This window comes from Myiozetetes cayanensis, unplaced genomic scaffold (assembly GCF_022539395.1).
Source record: "Myiozetetes cayanensis isolate MyiCay16 unplaced genomic scaffold, myiCay2020 scf2-11, whole genome shotgun sequence".
Lineage (NCBI taxonomy): Eukaryota > Metazoa > Chordata > Aves > Passeriformes > Tyrannidae > Myiozetetes > Myiozetetes cayanensis.
Window position 1 is genome coordinate 57,415,737 of NW_026087411.1, and position 22,097 is coordinate 57,437,833.

General features: G+C 40.8%; 1 protein-coding gene across 2 annotated transcripts in view; it reads right to left on the reverse strand.

The window, feature by feature from the left end:
- The window catches only part of PDE7B (phosphodiesterase 7B), a 171,437-nt gene that overhangs the window by 78,274 nt on the left and 71,066 nt on the right, over positions 1–22,097 (reverse strand). The window contains exon 1 of one of the 2 annotated variants that reach the window (XM_050315493.1): positions 1,006–1,326. The exons of the other annotated variant lie outside the window; for it this stretch is intronic. Coding sequence (XP_050171450.1) covers positions 1,006–1,243 — 238 coding nt within the window. The 5' untranslated portion in view covers positions 1,244–1,326. Of the gene's footprint in view, positions 1–1,005; positions 1,327–22,097 lie in introns of those variants that run through there. 2 annotated transcript variants of the gene reach the window in all.

A 22,097-nucleotide genomic window follows, 5' to 3' on the forward strand; every position in this document is an offset into this window, starting at 1 on the left:
AAAATTATCAGCTGATACTAGAGGCTTATGACCCTGATTCAAGAGAAGGCAAGAGGTTTTGAAGGAGGCAAGAGGTTTTGAACCATAAGCAAAGCAGAGCATGGGTCAAGATGCAGAATTAGATCAGAAGTACCATACTAACCTGACAACTCATCTCTACCTAATGAAAATGCAGTTTAGTCTAACCTGGACTTCAACAGATCTTGTGATGTAGTGCCATATGTTGGTGAGTTAGGAAAATACTGACATGCAAGATTTATACAGTTAATAGGAAAGCACGTGCTCTTTAGCCAGTAATACACCACGTTTAAAGAGAAAGCAGTGGGATGGGGCAGCGTTACCTCAAGAATTAGTCTCAAGCTTTTAATACTGGTGGCCAACAACGCACAAGACGCAAGGGAGTCGCTCCGCTCTGCACAGGGGAAGCGCGGGCAGAGCGTGTGAAATGAGCCCAGCGCACGCAAAGATCGGTGTGTGTTCCGCGGCGTGAGAGGACAGGCCATGCGCTCGGAAAGCCACGACGAAAGCAACCGGGGAAGCTCCCGCAGCGGCCGCGCTGCCCGGCGGCCCCGGGGCTCCGCTCCCCCGTCACCGCGACCGCGGAGCCGCCGTGCGGAGCTCCGTGCGGGCCGGGCAGAGGCTCCCCTGCGCCGGCACCCGGCCCAGCGGCTGGCCGAGGTCAGCCTCAAAGCCACGGAGCTACTTGCTCTAGTTTTTAGCCGAGCTTTTATCACCCTGCCTATAAAACCACGCAACAGATTGGACCGGGAGAGCGCCACGGGCAAATGGACCTGGTTTCATATCCGGCACACAAACTCTGGTATGCCTGTCCCCGCGGGGGGAGGGAGCTGCCAAAAGAAAAAAAGCACGTTTTCCAGCCCGGCCGCCTTTCCAGCCCGGGGCCAAGGTGGCTCTGCCCTGTGACGGGACGGGCCGGCTGCGGCCGCGGCCCCCAGCCGCGTGTGCTCCCCCGCTCCTCCGAGCAGCAGGGCAGGGGACACCTACCTGCAGAACCGCCCAGGGCATCCTCGCTCTCCAGAACCCCTCTGTGCTTCGCCCCGCGGAGCTCTCCCTTGGATTTCCAAACGAGCTTTACCATCTTAATCATCTCGGGCAAATCCCAGGCCAGGGTTCCCTGCTGATAACCGGGCAGGCTGCCCATGGGAAAGGGCATCGGCTCTTCCCCCGTCCTCCTCCGCCTGCCCGGCTCTGCCGCGGGGAAGAAGCGCTCCAGCACCGGCATCCTGGCCCTCGCCCCGCGCCGCGGAGCTGCAGCCACCCCCCGGCCGGAGCAGCCGCGATGGGCATCCAGAGCGGGGCGGGGGCGCCCGGCCGCCCACCGCCGCCGCCCCGCGCAGGGGGCGCGCCCGGCCCCGCGGAAGGAAGGAGCGCCGGGCTCCGGCAGCCGCGCTCGCCGCCCGCCCTCTGCGCGCCCTCAGCCCGCCGCCAGGCGCCGGCAGCCGGGGCGCAGCGGCTGGCGGGCAGGCGCGGGGCCGCCGCTCATACCGGCGCGGCGCAGCGCCGGGACCGGGGGCGTGGGCTCGGGCCGGGCTGCCGGCGGTGCGGAGCGGGGGCTGGCGCAGCCTGGCAGTGGCGGGCAGAGGGGCCGCGCCGGCAGAGCCGCCCCTCAGACCTCAAACCCCGCTGGGCGCTACGGCGGGGGCGGTTTGACTTTATCCCTGCGGTGATGCCATGGGGGAGCTCCCACCGCCCCGCCTTCCTCCTCGCCCGGCTGGCTGCGGAGCCGGTGGGGGTTTTGGCCTCTTAGTCAAACCCCGCCGTCACCTCGGCTGCCCTTCGGCGGGAGGAAGGGCGGTGATTCACGGGACGCTGCTAGGGCCGGGAGCTGAGCTCAAGCCCCGCTGGCGGCGTGCGGTGCCCCCGCCTGCCCCGCGTTCGTACGGCCCCCCCGACCGCGCCTGCAGAAGGGCAGTGGAGGTGCCGGCGCACGAGAAGGGATCGAGGAGGAAAAAGTTGCTGAAAGGAGGGTTTAGGGGGAGGGTGCGGGATCCTCATCGCTTCGGCTGCAAAGCTCCACCTGAGCGGGTTCACGTTAGGACACTGCCTGGTGGCAGCGATCGCTCACAGACTACGACGAGGAGAAAATTATTCATCGCTAATCTTTAAAAACAAGGGAAAGCCGCCTGGGACACTGCTGTGTCTCATGCAGCAGCAATGAGGTGGCGTGGTGGGGCTGTGCAGCTGTCAGCGAGCGCTTCCCCGGGCGTGTGTGTTGGCTTGGGCCAGGCCCTCCGACAGCACCGGCTCTTCCCTGGGATCCCTGACCCGGAGGGGCCATGCGATTTTCACAACTTTTATATTGCCTTTATACAATATATCCCTTTTAGCCTGCTGTCGGTACTGGTCTGTCCCTTAGTTGTTACTTTACTGAGTGTACAGCAGTGGGGTGGAGGGTGAGCTCTTGCACCAGCACTTGCACTTTCAGTAAATTGCAGAGGACTTATTTAATGAGATTTGAGTAAACATTATAATATTTCCTAGCACGCATAGTTTCTCCGAGTTACATTCAATGCTCTACCATCTCTGTGGATGGAAAAGAAAATCGGCAAACAAGCAGGATCTTCCTTTACAGAGGAAGAGAAGCCAAGGGAATGGACTGAAAGTTAACACCCATACATGTAGAAAACAGAGCGCACAAGCCTTTCCTCCTCACGTCAATATAAGCAGGGGCAGCATGCTGTTTCCCCTGTTACAGATCCTCTGCCTTGCTTATCTTAATGTTCCAACCTCAAACTGACAACTCTAATGGTTTGCAAAAGTTTTGACTACAGACTGCAGTGCCATATTATTAGCTCTTGAAAAGTCTAGCCTTGAAAATTGTGAAGCACTTCTGAAGTAGTATACTATTGTTGTTGTCTTGATATTTTGCAGAGTCCTTTGCATCAGGATATCCTGACTCGTAAAACAAAGGGGTTAAGAACAAAGAAAACAAATAGATGGTGCAGTACAGTAGCACAAACATTAACACATTCATACAATCTGTGCTTATAGAAAGGCAAATTTTATTTTTTTTAATGTCATATGGTTTCTTGAGATACTGCAGGTTTTTCATATTAGTGCATGTTGTGCAATTACTTTTTAAAGAAATATTCTTGTCAGAAAGGGATAAACCAGGCAATTGAAGTCCAAAAGACTTTGAAGACTCTTTGCCTATTGGGTGGTTTAAACCTTACACACCAACTAATTAATTTTGGTTTTGAGCTGCAAGGAGTTGCAGTAACTTTTTTCAGTTACTGTTTTTCCTCTTTGTTTACCTCCGTGCTCTGTGGTCCCCATCGGGGCAAAGAGCATATGTGCCAGAGCACTGTGAAATTAAGGCTGTCCTTCTGGCATTTCCAGCTTTACTGGATGCAAAAAGTGGTCGAGAAATGATTGAATGTGGCACTTAGTGCTATGGTTTAGTTGACAAGGTGGTATTCTGCCAAGGTGGGACTCGATCTTGGAAATCTTTCCCGATCATTCTGATTCTATGATAAAAGATACAAGATGTCTTGAAAGACAGTGAGTATATTCGCAGGTGTCCAGACCAATTTTTAGATTAATATCTGAATATTTAGGTGTTTAACAGAACTTCACCACCGGCTGTTTTTGGTAACAGCAATAGCAATCTTCTGAGTTTTTAAAGTCTACGCTACCTTTTTGTATCCTTAAATATGTGAAAATTTTGTACCACCTGTAGTTGGGCCACTTGGGTATGTACCTGTCTTGTCTTATGGATAGGATCAGGCAGTCAGAACTGAAGGATTAATTGTTGTATTTGTTTTCACTTACAGTTCTACAGGTGCAAAGCAGGGGGCCAGTCAAAAACCAAACTGAAACTGAAAACTGTTGTTGTTACAGTTTCTGTATTTCAAGAAACTATATAATAAACCTAACAGACAGTATGTACTTTTTTTTTTCCTTGGAAAATTAGTGTCAAATAAAAGCAACTGTTCTAGATAGGCTGGATTTTCTTTTTTAAATCCTGGCCAGTGTAAGGATCAGCAGTTGCAAATGAAAAAAAAAAAAAAAAGTGTAAAAATTGTTGCTTGGCATTAGTGGGTGTGTCTGTAAATTAATGCATCTCATTCTTAATAAACTTCTGCTTCAGTTGTACTACAATGCAATGATTACTTATCCTTAATTCATCCAAGATTCTTCTGTAACTGATTTTCTTTTTGTCTTTTTTGTTATAAGAATGGAGCCACATAAAAGCTGGTCACAGGAAGGCCTGGAAGATCTATATTTGATTATGAGGTCTTTTAGCATTCAAAATCAGTTGTATCATCATTCTCAGAGACTTCTAATTGATAAAATGCTCAGATTTTGCAAGTTCTCTGTTTCTCTGACTTCAGTTGTGGTGTAATATTTTACCTAACTTGAAGATGTGACCTCAACATCATGCTTTTCATCGCACTTGAGAAAAGCCATCAGACCTTAAAGATACTCCTACACAGCAATGTACCCAGCCATTTGTGACTTCATTTTAAACAGTCCTTGAGCAAGCTCAGCTCACCTAAAACTTCTCTTCTGCATTCTCACTGCTAGCCAGACTTGAAGGAAATCATTCAACAGCAATGGATGGCTTTATTTCTACTAACTGCGTTTCTATCTGACTTGGAGTTAAAGAAGCTAAAGTGATTACAAGAAAAATATGAATGTATTAGCTCTGGCCTTCATTCATCCTGAGAAGCAACACCAAATAAAAGGTGAATGGAGTCATCTGAAAACATGACAAGGCAGTGCCTATTTTCACAGGTAGACAAGAGAACTGGAAAAGACTTGAGGAAAGGAATACTGTGGTGGAAGAAAACGGAAGAGAGTAAGCTGACAGATTAATAGCTGGTGTTTCATAATTGGTGTCTCTTAAAAAAAGTTTTACTTGTTTGCTTATTCACTCTGAAGTTATGTACTAAAGCAGCAGCAGCAGCAGAATTGCATGCCAGATGGTAGAGGAAGTGCCTCGTGTATCTTTCCAGTCTACTGAAGCCTGCAGGGTCGTTGTTAACCCACTGATCTGGTTTTCATTGCAAGTCTCTTTCTTCCCCTTTTTTCTTTTCCTTCCTTCAAAGAAAAAGAAGGGAGGGGGAAAGAGAAAAAAAAGAAAAAGAAAAAGAAAAGAAAAGCCATGGTTTAAACTGGCAATAGCACCATCCTTTTGGCTTAGAGCTGTCCTGTCCTGTGCCAAATACACTGTCTCCAGCAGCTCTCCCACAACAAATCAGTCCAGACACACAAAAGCTATAAAAAGAGAATGGTGAAGAAAGATCCTTGATTCTCCCCTTCTAGCCCCCCATAGCCTTTTCCTTTTGCTTCCCTCCTCAAGCTTCATTCCCCAGAAATGACCTCCTGCTTGCCAGTACTGTAAGTGATCCTGGGACCTCCAGCCTGCTACTTTGCTGACAGCTTCCTTAGAGTACAGGCGCCTTTGTCTTTCTGTATAACAGACTATTGTAAAGCAGAAGTTATATTCTATTATTCCTCCTGCTTCTATCTGATAGCTTATGTTTGTAAAAGTGGCTCATAAATTATTAGAGTGGCAGATTCATTACTGTTGGAAACTTCTTCTATTCTCTCAGCTAACCCACAGCATTGCATTGTGACAAAACTTAGTAAGAGCACAATCCCAAACAGACACCTGAAGAGATTTTATATAGACTATTTATACAGTATATTATTCTAAAAATTGGGAAAATGCTCCAAATTTTTAAGTGATTCACAAACATTCAGTCCAAATGTAGAGACCCGTTTCAAAGACTATCAGATAATGATTGTTGGATAGCGTAAAGCATGTGTCTCTAGATGGTACTTATTAGTGGAATGATCTTGAATCAGTAGTTGCTTGTGTAAAGTATGTCTTTGCCTCTGTCCTAGGGATCATAGAGTCATGCAGGGACAATAGGCTAGGCCATTGCCTAGGGTCAGAAGAGATGCCATCATTAGGATCAAGTTTTAGAAGGCTTCAGGGGTGTGAGTTTAATCTAAAAGAGAAGATCGCAAATGCACAGTCCTTACACATAAAGTAAAAAAAAAAAAAAAAAAAAAAGATGCTGCACATTTGCAGGGCACCCTAAAAGGAGCAATAAAGAAAACAAGAATGCAAGTGAGTAACTTTTAGAAGGGACATGGGAACAGAGTGCCTAAGAAGCTCAGAGAATATGACAGAAGAAGCATAAGCAGGCAGAGTTATGCGGAGCTTGCAAGAATTTTTTCTAATGACCTCCTGGAAGGTTTCTTTCATCGCTTTAAAAATCTCTGTATAATTTTGTTATTCTTTGCCCCACATTTGTCTCATTTCAAATGTCTATTATTTTCAATGTCATTCTTACTAGTAAGAACAATTATTCCTAGATATCTCTATCATTGCAATTACTTTATTAAATATGAAGAATTTTATATTTAGGGGGGACAGTTGCTATGTCTCTGCTCTAGACAGGACATGTTACATTCTCTAAACTTTTTTTTTTCCCAACCCTGAAATTATTTTATATTTTTGCTATGAATTCTCAACAGCTTTTCTTTGGTGCATACTCAAGGTACATAATAGAATATTTTTTTTATCTGCTACCAGCTCATTGTCAAGAGCAGCGATATTAGTTTCTAAGAGAATGGTGGGATTTGCTATTGCCTGAGCTGCACAAAGCATCCTACCTTGAGAGTCTCCCCTACTGGGAAACGTAGAAGACATGCAGTCGTGTTCTATGGGTTCATACTACCAAAATATGGTAGTATTTTGTTTGTTGTCATCAGTTAATCAGACTCCTTGGAAAAAGGCGGAGTGAGTACTGCTGGAGTTCTGTAGGGCAAGGAGCCAATTCCATTTTCATTCTTAGTGCCAAGTGATACAGTAAATTTTTATGATTAGCAATTTGTACTACTAACTAAGCAAAAATGCTTTCAATAAAGGAATAAACAGAAGTTCATAACTAATTGGAAACAACGAGGTTGTATAATATTTCCATTGCCCACTTTGGAAAATTAAAGGTTCAGCATACTGAATATGATGGTTAAAATCTCCCACAGTAAATGGAAAAATTCTAAATGGCTTTAAAGGAAATAACAAATAACAGAGAATAGACTCATTCACCTTAATAAACTATAATAAGAGAATAATAACCATAAGCTGAAAGAGAACTAAGGGAATTGCCAGCACTATATTTAACTGTGTTGCACGATGTATCTGATGGACCCTATTAGTTTATTCCCTCCCTTAATTCTTACACATGAGCAAGATTTTCCTGATTCAAGGTAAAGTCAAGAAATTTAAGAAAAACTCGTTGCCATACCAAACTCATTGCAATGGGACTAATAGAGTGGGAGGTTAAGAACACTGCATCTAATTGAGGATGTCAGTAGAAATCAGGTAGGCAACAAATAATTACCTAGTCTTTTAGGCAGTGGACATGCTAGTCATCATCTTTTTGTAATAACCCTATGAAAAGAATAACTGTTGCATCCCAGAGGATTCCTTTCTGTGAATAGGTGAAAAAAGGCTAAGTAGAAAAAGGGCCTAACCAGATGAGAGACACATATTCCCTAAATACATAACTATTATTAAGTAACTGGATAGTCTCAATTAATTCAAAAGTATTTCTGCTGTCTTTACACCTGAGCATGTGCATACTTATTTTCTCAATGGGGACATAAACATCTAAAAATTATGGCAGCAGTTTGAAAGATGAGAGATGTGCCACATTTGAAGTGTTTCTTCTGTCACCTCTTACCGTAATGAGATGGCATGGGTGGCTCCATAGCCTATGGTATCCTTGCCCCTTATGGTATATAGAAGAGACATACAACTATGATTTTGTCTTTTCTTTTTTTTTTTTTTTTTTTTAAATTTTAAAAGTGAGTAGCTAAAAAATCTGCATTAAGTGATATCTTTTTAAGATTAAATTTTTTTCAAAGAAAGCATAGTACAGTAATAATAGATGGGACATAAATATAAAAATAAATACAGAGGATATTAGGGCTTGCTCCTTCATTTGTAAATCAGATATCACAGACCTGATAACTTAGTTTTTCCTTTTAGGTTTCAAAATGAAGATGAAATAATATTTGACTAGGAAAAATAAAAAAATTAATACATATTTCTTAACTTTTTAAACTTGTTAGATATTTGATGGCTACACATACTAATATTGAGGAGTATCTACTCCTCATAATGCTTCAGTTTTTGTCTTTCTGACTTTAATAACTAATGGTGAATTTATCTCTTTGTGAATCTATCTATACCATTTAGACTCTATAATGAGCATTAGGATGGCATAGGTGCAGACCTCTCCCAAATTTGTTCCTATTCACAGTGTAAGAGTGGAATAATACAACTGGATTGGATTTTGCCTGGTGCCACTCTAGTTGCAGGCTTATTACTAGCAGTGACTAAAAAAGCTTGATACTTTGGTCAAGTTGAATACCTGGGCCATTAAATTATAACCGTATATTTCAGATTAAATATCTATGGTACTTGATTACCATGTCTACACTTCTGCTCACATTGTAACCACACTTCTTGTGTCTTTATTCTACCTGCACATCTTGTGTCTTTATTCTACCTGCACATCAACATTCCAATGATGTACATGTCCCAAAACTGATGTTATTTGCCCTTTCACAGAAGTAATACAGCCTCATTTTTTTCTTTGCATCTTGCATGACAGCAGTGAGTGCAGTTTGCTGTGGGGGTGTACAGGAGATACAGCTGGGAAGTCGTGGGAAAGGTCTAACAATGATGCACAAATATCCTAGTGATAAACTAAGCTCCCTCTGACCTAGTTTCTCATGACTGCAAAATCAGGCCATATTTACTGTAATCAAGCTCTTTGCATTTCTTACAAATGCACTTGTGTAAATGTAGCTCCACTGGGATGAGCAGCTTTGGAAATCTGCTGTCACTTATAAAATGTCCTGGCATTTTATTACCATGCTCTCAAACCCCATTGATAATCATGCAAACACATGTTGGTCCTTTTCTTCACTACAGATTCCTCTCAAAATGTATTCTTGCTGATGATGCTGCAGAAGGAAAAAAGCTCTGAGTAGATAGCCTTAGAGGAAAAGCTCTCTGTAACTGGTTAAAAACATCCACTAGATCTACAGATGAAGGGAAGGCTTTCTGGAAAACCTGTTTCCCTCTGATGTATTTGGGTAGGTTGCTCTCAGTAATGCAGTTCTAGCTGTAGTATGCTTTCCAAGATATCCTGACCATATGTAAAACCATAAATGTTTTCCAATGTTTCCTAAAATATCTGTTAGATTTTTTTTCAATCCAGGAAATCATTTTCCAGGGCTCTGCACAGTTCTTATGATAGTAATATTAAGTTAGATACACAGTAATTGTAAGATACATTTAAAAAGAAGCCAAAATTGATCAAAAACTTAGTGAAAGAGGAAACTATTCAGGTTACTTTGAAAAGATGGTCAGGCAAATACTGTACTGTATGCAGATTTTTCCCCAGACCTTAGCTTTGGTCATGGTATCAACATCCATAAACATTTCTTTCCATCAGTAGCAGTGCAATTTCAGAAGTGTCCAGGCAGGATTGTCATGTCAGAATTTCTGTCTCCCTTTCACAACCTGTTTAGTACTAGGGAATATATTTGCTTGTGCTTTATCTATTTTTCTGAGGTTTGCAATATCATATGCCAAGTCAATTCCAAGGCATCACTGGTTACTTAATCTCATAATTTTAAGGCTTTCGGATTACTCTCTTTAGCTTGCCTTCTGCTGACAGAGATCCTCTAGAAACTACAAAACCATTTTCAGCCCCTTTTGGGTGGGTTGAGAGCTAAATGTAAATGTGATTGCTCCCAAAAACAGTTTCTGCCAGTCACAATCTGAAGATGCTTAATTCAGAAACCAAGCTCAGATCCTTAGAATGACCAGGTGCCATCTTCTCTCTATAAGCATGGGGTTGGCAAAGAGTCACCCTTTCATTGAAGTCTGTAGAGTTCTGATCTCACTCAAAGCTGACTGAAGGAGGTTGTTGTGGTTCTCCACTAGCCAAAGAAAGAAAATTTCAATGCTTGATGGAATGCTGATCTGCCAGGGACAATTGTGCTTCCCAGTTCTGTATTCACTTTCCATACAGCTCAGTTTGTGCTTTTGAGTGCTTTGAAATGTGGACATGTTACAGAGTTTGTTAGTTAATGTGTCTCAAAAACAGAATTTAAAAAAAAAAGTCCAAACATTGGCCTAGTCTATCTTCTTACTAATGCTGGCTTGTTTTTAATGGGATATTGTGAATATACTGAATAAGTGAAATGGTTTCTGTTATTTTTATCAGGAACTTCTTATACCCTTCAATGAAACTCATTAAATGGTTTTCTCTGGTTTTCTTCTTAGGGTATAATATCAATGTTCAATTAATACCATATGAAACTGGTTTCAGCCACCATTGACTTTGGCTTTTTAGAAACGGAAAGAAATCCTTCAGTATTTTCAACCTCAGGTGGAACATTGGCACAGGCAACAATTTAGCAGGGCTAGCATGCAAGGAACTGATGTAACTTTTACCAAATTTTGTGACTGTGTGGAAAAAAAAATCAAAAATCAGTTGGCCTATCACTCTATTAAACCACTAGTTTCCTATACCAGTGAATTGGAAAATGAACTGCATCTCTTTTGCTGACATTTGCCATCTACATCAGCTGTTCTTTTAATGGCTAAATACCAGGTTTCCAACCATGCTGTAACATGTGTTTGAGTAAGTCCAACAGGAAATACTTAAATATTTAAGTCTCATTTTTGCATTAACATAAACTTATTTTGTACTCATGTCATAAACTGAAGTGCATGGTTATCTAGGACTGTCTGATGGTTCATTAATATTTTATTTTAAAAAGCACTGTTCCTTAGTTCAGAATACATTCCTAACAAAATAGTGGTAATGTTAAGAGTAGCAAGTTGGAAAGCAGAATTCGTTTTATGAAAATGACAACTTATTTTTTATTAAAAAATTAGAAGTTAAAAGCAAATGTCCATCAGGCAGAACTTAAAAATTTGCAGTAAATTACTTCTGAGAAAATATGTTTTTTCCTTTTGATATAGTGAGTATTTTGCTGAGATAACCTCAAAACATTGAATTATAATAAAAGATCCTATAACCTGATATTTGAATAACATTTAACCTGGTATTTGAATAATATTTGAATAAACATGTTAGAATATTAAGGTCTAAATAAATTAACAAAACAATAGTGAAGGAAAATAATCAGAAAAGGTCAGAATGTAATGCTGGTTGTTTTCTTAACAAAATGAGAAAAAAGATGCAACTGTTCCCTCATAGAAAAAAGAAAGTTAATTTTTTATTTTTTTTTTGAGGAAAAAAAATTAAAACACAGTTTTTTCTGAGGCAATATTATTCTACTGAAAAAAAGAGTCAACTTGCTGTAGTCTTACTGAACATTTTGTATTTGAAAGTGTATGGAAGCAAGAGCAAGCACTGGACAATGTGAATGCTAGAATGAGGATGCATTTGACTCAAGAGCTGAGTGGCTTGCAGTTGTATTGTATGTGGCACGGAAGAGAAGAAGACCTGATAACATCTCTATAGCACTCAAATATCTTTGAACCAACACTGGGAAAAACCCCAACCTTAGCAGCTCTGTAGTTTATGTCCTTTCCTGTGTCTAGGACCAATGGACATGGTGTACTGAGGTAAGAGGGACAGGCAGAAATTTTCCTATTGAAGCAAAGTTAAACAACAAAGAGATAAACAGGAGAAAATGAATGGTAAAAGAGAATAATAGAATAGTTGGGGTCATCTAGTTCAACTCCCTTGCAATGTGCAGGGACACCTTCAACTAGATCAGGTTACTCATAGACGCATCCAGTCCAGCCTTGAATGTTTCCAGGAGTGGAGCATCCACCTGGGCATATATACCTATTACTGTATAACTTCAGTAACTGGTAGCTATTAAGTATGGTTAATGACCTTTTTTTCTTCTTTTAATAAAAAAAAAAAAAAGAAAGAAGGAGAGGAGCAGACATTTATTAAGCAGGTGATAGTTTTCTAGGTAAGATAAAAAATAGTAACTTCATAGTTTATACATTGAAATATTAAGGGCAAATAGAAGTTTTATTTAACATGTACATCAATTATAGGTTATTTTTATCATTTCACTGCAGCATAAAGCCAAATATAATTTTCCTAATATCTTTTTTTAATTTATTACTAAATGCCAGTATACCTCAGTGTGTATGTGGGAGTACAAATCATTTGAATTAGATAATAAGATGTCTTTGCTAGATGTTATATAGATAGGTCCTAATTGTCATTTAAAGGTCAATGTAAGAAACAGGGAGGCTTTCTCAATGCCAACTAGTTTACTTAGCCTTCTACTCTAAATCAGAGAGTCTGTGTCTTCCCCTTGACCTAAAGAGGAGACATGAGAAAACAGATAGATAACTTAACCAAACAAGTGTTGTGCAGATATTTGGGTAAGCTGATTGTACGCCAAATTACAGTAATGCACACTGGAGTAGCACTTGACACAGACCAGAGGCCCTATATTGTAACATTTGATGTTTAACCATTGCTTAGTGTAATTCATCACATCTTTGGCAGAAATCCAAACAACCAAACTTTCCTTCTTTTTGTTCTGCCATTCAAAATGTGTTATAAATGCTTTATAAATAAATATTGGAATCATCTGTGCACCGTATTTTCTGCTGAGATCTGAAGCAGGAGAATGGTGCAGAAGGTGCTTCCATGGAAGAGAACCTCATGAGAAAATTCTGCTCTTAGGTTTTCTGCCTGAATTCCAAGATAACAATACAAATTGAAATATTCAGAATTTATTTTTTCTTTTTTTATTTTTTCTTTTTTTTAATAAAATGGACTCACCAAAGGTTTTGAGGTTTGCTTGTTATCTACTAAATGTAGCAGCAGTATTGCTTGAAAAGTGTTATTTTTGCAAATTCAGTCTCTGAAGCTGGAGAAAACATTAACAGTAATGGCTGCATGAATATTTGTAAATTAGCAGAATAACCCAAACAGTTTTGCTTTCAGCAATTTTCATAATATCTATTTTTATTTAAGGGGTTTCACTGTATTGATGGCATTCTGTCACTTCCCTTCTCCTTTATACAGTCCTTATGGGAAAACAAAGTAAAAGGAGCTGTGCTTTCATAATGGTCTTAACATTTCTACAGGTGTCAGTTCAAGAGTATCCAAAAGATCTGTCACACATTACACATATTCTTAAAAAGTAATTTACTTCTTTTCAGAGCAGATACAAACTCAGCTCTCTGGTCTATCACATTGCCAGTGTGATGCTAAGAAATCAGTTTCAATTGCTTTGACTATATCTAAGCTACTTAATCTGAGTTCCTCCTCCTTCCAGGTTGGCAATGTGAGACAACTCAGGGCTGGATGAGATCTAAAACCTACTTCTCCTTTCTCTCTTGCCTCCTGATTTCTCTGTGAAGAAGTCCAGGGATGTAAAGTGCAAAAGTACCACATTGCACTGGATAATATTGGTTGATAAGGAAATCAGAACTAATTGGCTTGTAGCATCTGTCACACTGTATTGATGTGACTGTTTTCTTCGGACAGTATGGGAATAGTGTTACTTTTATTTACAGGAAGAAACTAAATATAAATATTAGGAATAATGAACCTTTAGCATACTGTAATAACAGAGGCCTTATACCTCTTCTTAAGCATGTGTATTTTTAAGGACCTGTCTCAAACATAGCTGTATACGTATAGGTTAACAGTTGGACTTGATGACCTTAAAGGTCTTTTCCAACCTAAAGGGTTCTGTGATTCTGGACTGTCAAGATTTATAGCTACCTGGTCACTCTGAGGGTTCAAGTGCAATTGGCAAAACAGTACATATAACAAATGTGTGTTGAAATGTAACACTGTTAGCCAGGTTCAGAAATGGTGGTGTATTTCTCAGGGAGTTGAGTAGGAGTTCATCACTTTGCAATGTCCATGAGTCATGCCAGGCAGCACTGGCAGCCCTGCATGACCTTGGCAAAGTGCTGTCTCCCCAGCTAACCTCAGGCCTGAGCATCTCCTTTTTTACGGACATGTGAGCAGCCTTTCCCCGGGCCAGGTGTGTGGAGGGAGGGAGTACTGGCAACCATCCCTGAAGTCCTCAGCAGGTACAACATTCAAGTGATGTCAGATATTGTTGTCTTATTGGCCAGCCCAATTATGGTTGGGTGTTTATGGTTGACAAAACATGTCTTGCCTCTGTAGTTGCTTGTATTATGAACAAGTACTTAAAAGTTTTGGACTTTTTTTTCCAAATAAAAATTTGAACATGTTTTTTCCTTTTATCATTTGTGCCATCTTGCCAGTAACACCTGGGCTATTAGGTGAGGGTACAGTTACAAACTACAGTAACAGCTGCAAGATCTGCTGTTCACCCATGGCTGAAGTGTGAACAGTACTGAAAAGGGCTGGATATAAACCTTATTTGTACCTATGTAACTTGAATATATTATGAGGGAAAATTTAAAGTAATGTTGTGTCCAAACCAATATTTTGATCAAAAAAGTGGGATAAGGATCAATTCTGGTCAGAACAGTGGTGTAAGGACCAATTCTAAGAGTCATCTATCATTGTCACAAGTAAAAAAGGCCACAGCTTCTTTATGCCCTTTGATGTTTGGGCGAAGTAATTTCCCTTAATGTAACACAGGGAAGAGTGCTTACCTAATTCATCTTTTATTTCAGCCCTGCCATGACTGACGAACTGAAAGGTTGCAGCTGGCAGCCACAGCCCACACTTGCAGCCTGGCCCATGTTGGGCAAAGCTGTGAGCCTGACTCGAGGCTGAGATGCTCTGGGAGTGAGACGTGACCAGAAATTGCTGTCTCTGGCCTATTGCCAGCACTGCGTGCTGCAGCACTGAAGTCATCTGCAAGAAATCTTTGCCTTCTCACCTAAATACCAAAAAAGTGCTGTTGCTGTTGGGATGAGCCAGTTTGCTCTGCATCACAAGTGAAGGGATGTGCATCTCTTCAACATGAGCTATAGGTATGAAGAGCCGTGAAGCAATAAGGCAGGGAGGCAGAAATTCCTGTGCATGATTTTTCTGTTCCAACTGTGTGTGACCTTGGGTGGGAAGATCTTCCCATTTCATCTGAAAGTAATGGTGTCTTGTTCCTCAGAAGACCTGATGTGTGGGAAAAGGCTTCAGAAAGTTGTCATTCTGAATATCTGTAAGCAGTTTCCATGCATTTCTTTCAAATGTTCTATTTTCCACATTACTGGAGATGCCTTATTTTGTTGTTATATTTGCTAAGAATTTACATAAAGCTCCTCCAACTCTACTACACTAAAAAGCATTTAAATTTATGAAATCCCTTTTCATTATGATTCAACAGGTTGTAAAACCTAGAAGCTGTAGGTTTCTAAGAGGACTGCTGATTTGAGTGTCCTGATTCCACACAATCCAGTTAGAAGCATCCAAAATTAATTGATTTTTGCGAACTAATGAATAATTATCTTCTGACTAAAAGTGTATCTATTTAATATGTTGCATGTTGGTATCATCAGATCATAGCCTGAGGTTTTAAGTTATGATGGAAAAGATATAATAGCTGAGGAAAAGGTATCATTGTTTTTAAGGAGCCAAATTGCCTTTTCAAATATGTGGTATCATGTTTCTTGGCTGAACTAATTCCTCCCATGCCATGGAATGTTGTCTGTGTTCTCAGAGCATGTCCAATGTAGTGATTTTTCTCTATTATACCATATAAAATGCCTTTTACATGCACAATATAGTACCTTGCATTTACTTGTTACTACACAATGAGCATTGTATATTTTCTAGAAAACATCTGTGCCCTCTAATGCTTACGTATGTGAAGTAGGTGTGTGTGCAGACATGGCAAGGCAAGCCAACACACCCACTGCCACACATGCACTTGTGGGACATCTGAGAATTAAACCCATAAATATTAGGCAATGTGTAACTCCCTTTCTACACCTGTAGCTGCACTACCTGTGACCATTGTTACAAAATAAAGACTGGACGTGAATTGCAATCAAGTGTTTTTAAATTCCTTTTATTATTGTCTAATCAGAACTGGCTGTTCTTAAACATAGCATAAATTGGATTTCTGACTCTTCATACATGTGAGCCCTCTCAAAGTCTTATTACCCTCTCTCATTATTAATCCACCTCACAGAGGAGGAAACTCTTGAACTTAGAAGTTCAAGAAGGAAACTCATCCTTGGGTCCCTTCTAGTTAACCAACAGGAATAGCTTATTTGATTCATAAGAGGAATTTACATTGCCACACTATATTTTGTGAGTTGAAAAGAGCTCTCAAAATGCCTCTGTCTTTCTGTTCACTGTCAGGACTCAGATATAAACGTTCTTACCGTCAACATATAAAGACACAAAAGAGGTAAGGAGAAAACACACTGCTCCCCTGGCCATTCAGTGTGCTATCTGTATTGTGCAATAAAAATTCCTTGTTTAGATCTCAGATTCCTCATTTGTACTCTTCAACCACTTTTTCCAAGACCTTTCTATGTCTTATTGTCTCCTGCCTTCTTTTCCTAAATGAAACTCCAGATTTAATGTAGTGAGAGAATATAGTTAAAGGCTTCAGAACTAGGAGCTTTTTTATTGTAAAGTTCCATAATTTCTTTTGTAAATTTATTTTATATGTTGGATTCATGCATAAAACATGACTAAACAAGTGTAGGATCAATATGAATCTTGTTATTTTGGCTCAGTACCAGTCTCTTACAAACTTTTTCCCATTTCACTCATCAGAAATAATCTGGAACTTCAGCCAGGGTTATCTATTTCCATATTCATCCTATGATGGAAAAAGAGCTTACAAACATTAACAGCTATTCCATAATGATAAGACAGGAAAATTAAATACCTCCAAATAACTCCAGCAGATTGTAATTATTTTTTTCCCCTATATAAGCCAAAGGAATTAAAACAAATCCTATTTAGATAGCCCAAGTTTCAGGAGACAATTAATGACAGAAACAGTAATTACAGGAAAGGCTACCTCAAAGAGCCTGAGTTCCACATCAGTAACAAAGTGTTACTGATGAATCAAGAAGATAAGGCTACCTTTACGGAAAAACGGGAAAGGGTCTAAAAACAGATATTCCTGTTAACAATGGAAAAATATCTGGAGAAAAGCCAAAGTCTCATTTATTTGTGCAGCCTTTAGGGAAGAAAGTATTGTAATGTATGGTTGCCATACTAGGAATATGAGAAAGCATATTAGTGACTGAAAGGCTGTTCAAATAAAAATCCATCTTTAAAGATAGCATATAGGATTTCTAGAATTTGTATACGATGAAGCTTTTATAATGCTTGTGTGGATGGTTCGAGTATGTTTATTATGAGAAACACAAACCAATGTATTAGCATATGAAAGAGAGCTAGCACAGTAGGGAATTTGACTTCCTATCACATGATTGAGCCAAGTATTGAAGGAAAAGAGCTATATCAATTTCCTAGTGGTGGGAGATGAGAGGGAGAAGGCTGCTGGGATTTGCAGCTGGCCCAGACCAGAGGAATTACTTTGTTTGTTACAACTTTGCGGGCTTTCATGTGTCTGTTTCCCTGGGGACAGGAGCTAAGACCTATTGTGATATGATAGTCCTTGACTTCCTGGAAGCAGCAGATAGCCCACCAGATGACTAATTGCCTCAGCACACTGGGGTGGCCAAGCCAGCTACCTCCTAGAATCTCCTGGGTCAGTCAATGGGCGGTGTGATCAAAACTTCCACTACAATTCCAGGGGAAGCATTAGGACTGCTGAGACTCAGCTCTAACACAATTTCAGCAGAGGGATGGACGGTTGAGCAGCCAGAGAGCAAAAGCAGGGACAAGAGTTTGGTGAGGACAGGAGTAGCAGAGCACCTAGGTCTTATGAGTTTTCCCATCATTTGGGCAGCCCACAGTCAGATGAAAGTAGCAAATTCAGGTACAGTTAGCGATGGACCCCACATATATGCCAGCTGGAATTTTATTGCCTTGTAGGGGGAAATAGGCCAACATGTAGAGGAAACTTGATGATGATGGAATGTATTCATTACAGCTGCTTTCTTCTGGCTGGAGCTAGAACTAGACCTCCACAGCTGCAGGGGAATGTATGTGTTCCTCATTTTTGTCAACTGGTAACTTCCAGGACTTCTGAATTAGGAGAGTCTAGTTTTACCCTACCATAGAAACCAAATGGCAAGAGTGCCGGGTCTGTAATTTAACAATAATCATGAAGCTACTAAGTCACAGCTTTGTTTAAGTAAGACCTGGTTAGGTCACATCTCTTAAAAGTAAGTGGATAGGAAAGATTAAAGTGGATTCAGCAGTGAACAATTATCTTTGACCACATACTATCAACTAGATGGCCTTGTGCCTTTAAGTCTAAGATAATTATGGTTTTCTCCAACAATATCCAATTACATGACGAATAACCTTGGCGTCTAAGGCAGGAACCTCTGATATGCGTCACTTCTTACCTCAAGAAGACTGTTTATCAGAGTTATCAGTGCTGGCTGCTGAAAAATCAGCCTGCTATTGTTACATTCCCATTCAGAGCACGCTGTCTTCCAAAACATCCGAGCAGACCTGACAGACTGACGGCTGGGAGTACTTTGACATACTCTACCAAAGGGAACTCTTGGGGAGAATAAGCCAACTGCATTCATTGCACTTCCTCCTTTATAGAGTGTGGTAATGGAGCTGGGGAACACAGGGGAAGTCTCTCCTGTGAGAGACAAAGCAGCAAATACATATAGGAAATCTTCAGGTCATAGTTCTGATTTGCACTGATTTCATTCCAGGTTTTTGTTAATGGCAGTAGTTGTAAAGTACAAGGACAGAAATTTCTGGCACTGGGAAAAAAAAAGTCTTTTATATACAGGGATCAATCACTCCTAGACAGAGTGAAGTGTTGCGTTTCTGATTAGCCTTAGATCCCATAAGCAATAAAGAACGAAAAGCATTATTAGAACAACAGGTGTTATCATTAAAATGCTTCCTAAGAATAGATTAGAAAGTAACATAACTGAAGTTTGTACAGTAACATCTTGTGCTTTCTTAGAATAAAAAGAGTCACTACAAAGTGGAAAAACAAGGCATGAATTTAATTACAGAATTGTTTGGGATATTCATTAATAGAAATTGCTATTTGTTATATATTTTGTGTTAATCAAGTTAGCTATACAGCACACTAATTAACCAGGTATTTGCATTTAATATATTTAAATCTGTTTTGAATTTTGGGTTGTTGCTTTAGAAACATCTAATATTAGAAAGAAAAATTATCTTTCCAGGACCTTGCCAGAAAAAAGATAAGCTTTTGACTCATAGCCAATAAAACTTTTATTAATAATTAAAGAATGTTGGTGATTAGAAGCAGCCTACAGCTACTAGGCACATATATTGCAGATGAGACCTATCAGTCTCTATTTCTTAGTGAAAGTGAAAACATGGTATAGGTCATCAAGGTGGTACGGACTAGATCCAAAAAATGTTCCTGAACTGGGATTTAGGAATTCCAAATAAGATTTTGTGCTTAAATCCAAGGATAAGACCCTGAAAACTTCAGCTTAACTTCTGTTTGACATTGAAAATGCTTTAACACTCTGTCCAATGCAAGTTTCTTGCTTTGCTTGCTTGCTTTTTAACCTTAACACCCCACTGGTGTCTGAAAGCTCTGAGTGTGAGCATGCTCAAAAGCACCTCAGATTGAGACAGAGCTCAGAGGCCACTGCTGCTTTCATGTTTCCATCCTGTTTGCATCTGGATATGAAACATTCATTTACTGGAATCCCCTTGTGCTCACTCCAGTTGGTGTTTTCCACACATGCCAGGGATAGCAGTGGTGACCATTACAAAATGGGAACAGGAGGAAAAGAAATGCCTTTTCTTTATAAAAGAGTAGAACTGTGGATAGAATTTATACAGCATCTTAGCATTTACAAGGGTTATCCATAAATTGGTGTGTGTGTGTAAGATTAAATTTCACTGTCTGCCAGGGGGAATGCTTCTTCCACAGCTTGTAGCTCTCAGCAGAACACCTTGCCTGCAGCATTAGGTGTACTGAGCAGGAATGGCTTGTCTATGCAATAAAGAATTCAAGGTTTGTTGTGTATGCATGTGCAAGAGTGAAATTGTTTTGTAGTGTTATGGTTATACATGCACCAAGGATGAGGGAGAATGGGAGTCTTGTCTATGCTTCACAATCTGCTCTTGGATTTTATTACATAACTTCCATGGGGGACTCCTGGTTCAGAGGCCACAATGTAGGAATGCTTCTTCAGTATTGTGTGATTTTGACTGGAGCAGATTAAGCTGTAATTTTAAAATTTATTTTTGACTTTGAAAAGTCAACCTTTTTTTTTTTTCCAGATTATTTTTTTTTAAATTTAAACTAGCTTCATTGTAGCTCTCTGTAGAGAAAAAGCTGGTTAGGTGCTTGTGAGCCAAACCAAATGCAGGACTGAGAGTCCTCAAGTGAACAGAATCATGGAGTGACAGAGTATGCTAAGTTGGAAGGGACCTACAAGGATCGTTGAGTCCAACTCTTAGCCCTGCACAGAACCATCCCCAAGAGTCACACCATGTGCCTGAGAGTATTGTCCAAACACTTCTTGAACTCTGTCAGGCTTGGTACTGTGACCACTGCCCTGGGGAGCCTGTTCCAGTGCCCAACCACTCTCTGGGTGAAGAACTTTTTTCTAATATCCAACCTGAATCTCCCCTGACACAGCTTCAGGCTATTCCCTTAGGTCCTGTCCCTGGTCAGCACAGGGAAGAGATCAGTGCCTGCTACTCCTCTTCCCCTAATAAGGAAGTTTTACCTGCTATGAGGTCTCTCCTCAGTCTCCTCTTCTCCAGGCTGAAGAGACCAAGTGACCTCAGCTGCTCCTCACATGGCTTCTCCTCAAGGCCCTTCACCATCTTCATTCCCCTCCTTTGGAGACTCTCTACGAGCTGAAAACTCTCCTATATTACAGTGCCCAAAACTGCACACAATATTCAAGGTGAGGTGCACCAGTGCAGAGCAGAGCAGGACATTCCCCTTCCTTGACTGGCTGGTGATGCTTTGCCTGATGCCACCCAGGACACGGTTGGCCCTCCTGGCTGCCAGGGCACTGCTGACTCATATTCAACTTGCAATCAATCAAGATCTTCATGTCCCTTTCTGTGGCACTGCTTTTCAGCATCTCATTCCCCAGTCTGTCCAGGTTGCCCCGCCCCAGGTGCAGAATCTGTCACTTTCCCTTGTTGACCTTCATATGGTTGGTGATTGCCCAGTCCTATAATTTGTCCAGGTCTCTCTTCAGGGCCTTTCTGCCTTTGAGGGAGTCATCAGCTCCTCCCTATTTTGTGGCCTCTGCAAACTTGCTTAGTAACCCTTCCAGTCCTGCATCCAAGTAATTTACGAGGATGTTGAAGAGCACAGGGCCTAAGATGGAACCCTGCAGAACCCCAGAAGTGACATGTCACCAGTCTGATGTCACCCCATTCACTGTTACCCTCTGTGCTCTACCGTGAGCCAATTGCTCACCCCACACATGATGTGTTCATCCAGCTGTGCTGGACATTTTGTCCAAAAGGATCCTGTGAGAGACAGTATCAAAAGCTTTACTGAAATTCAAAAAGATTACATCAACTGGCTTCTCCTGATCAACTAGGTAGGTTGCCTTGTCATAGAAGGAAATCAGGTTTGATACAGGGACTGTTTGTCATTACTTTGTTCATATTCTTTTCCTGATTGGTCGATAAGCTATATACAGATGCTTTCAAAGTCCCACTGGGACTGGAGTGACTATTTCAATAGTTAATAACTTTAAAAGACCATACCTGCCAATTCGCTTTTCCAATGTTGTTACTTTATTTAATGGATAGATATTTGAGTTCTCCATTTGAATTGATGTTTGAACTTCTCAGGCACTGTGAGACTCAGACACAAATTGCTGTGATGTTCTGCCTCAGAGAAATTACAAATAACTTGCCACAAAGTCTTGCATTATACACCAGCCAACACTTTAGGGTAGCTTTATGAAGACAGGGAAAATATAGACAAAGAACTGTTCTACCAAGAAGGATGTATTAATTTTGATGGTCTGGCTTTTGGAATTTGAT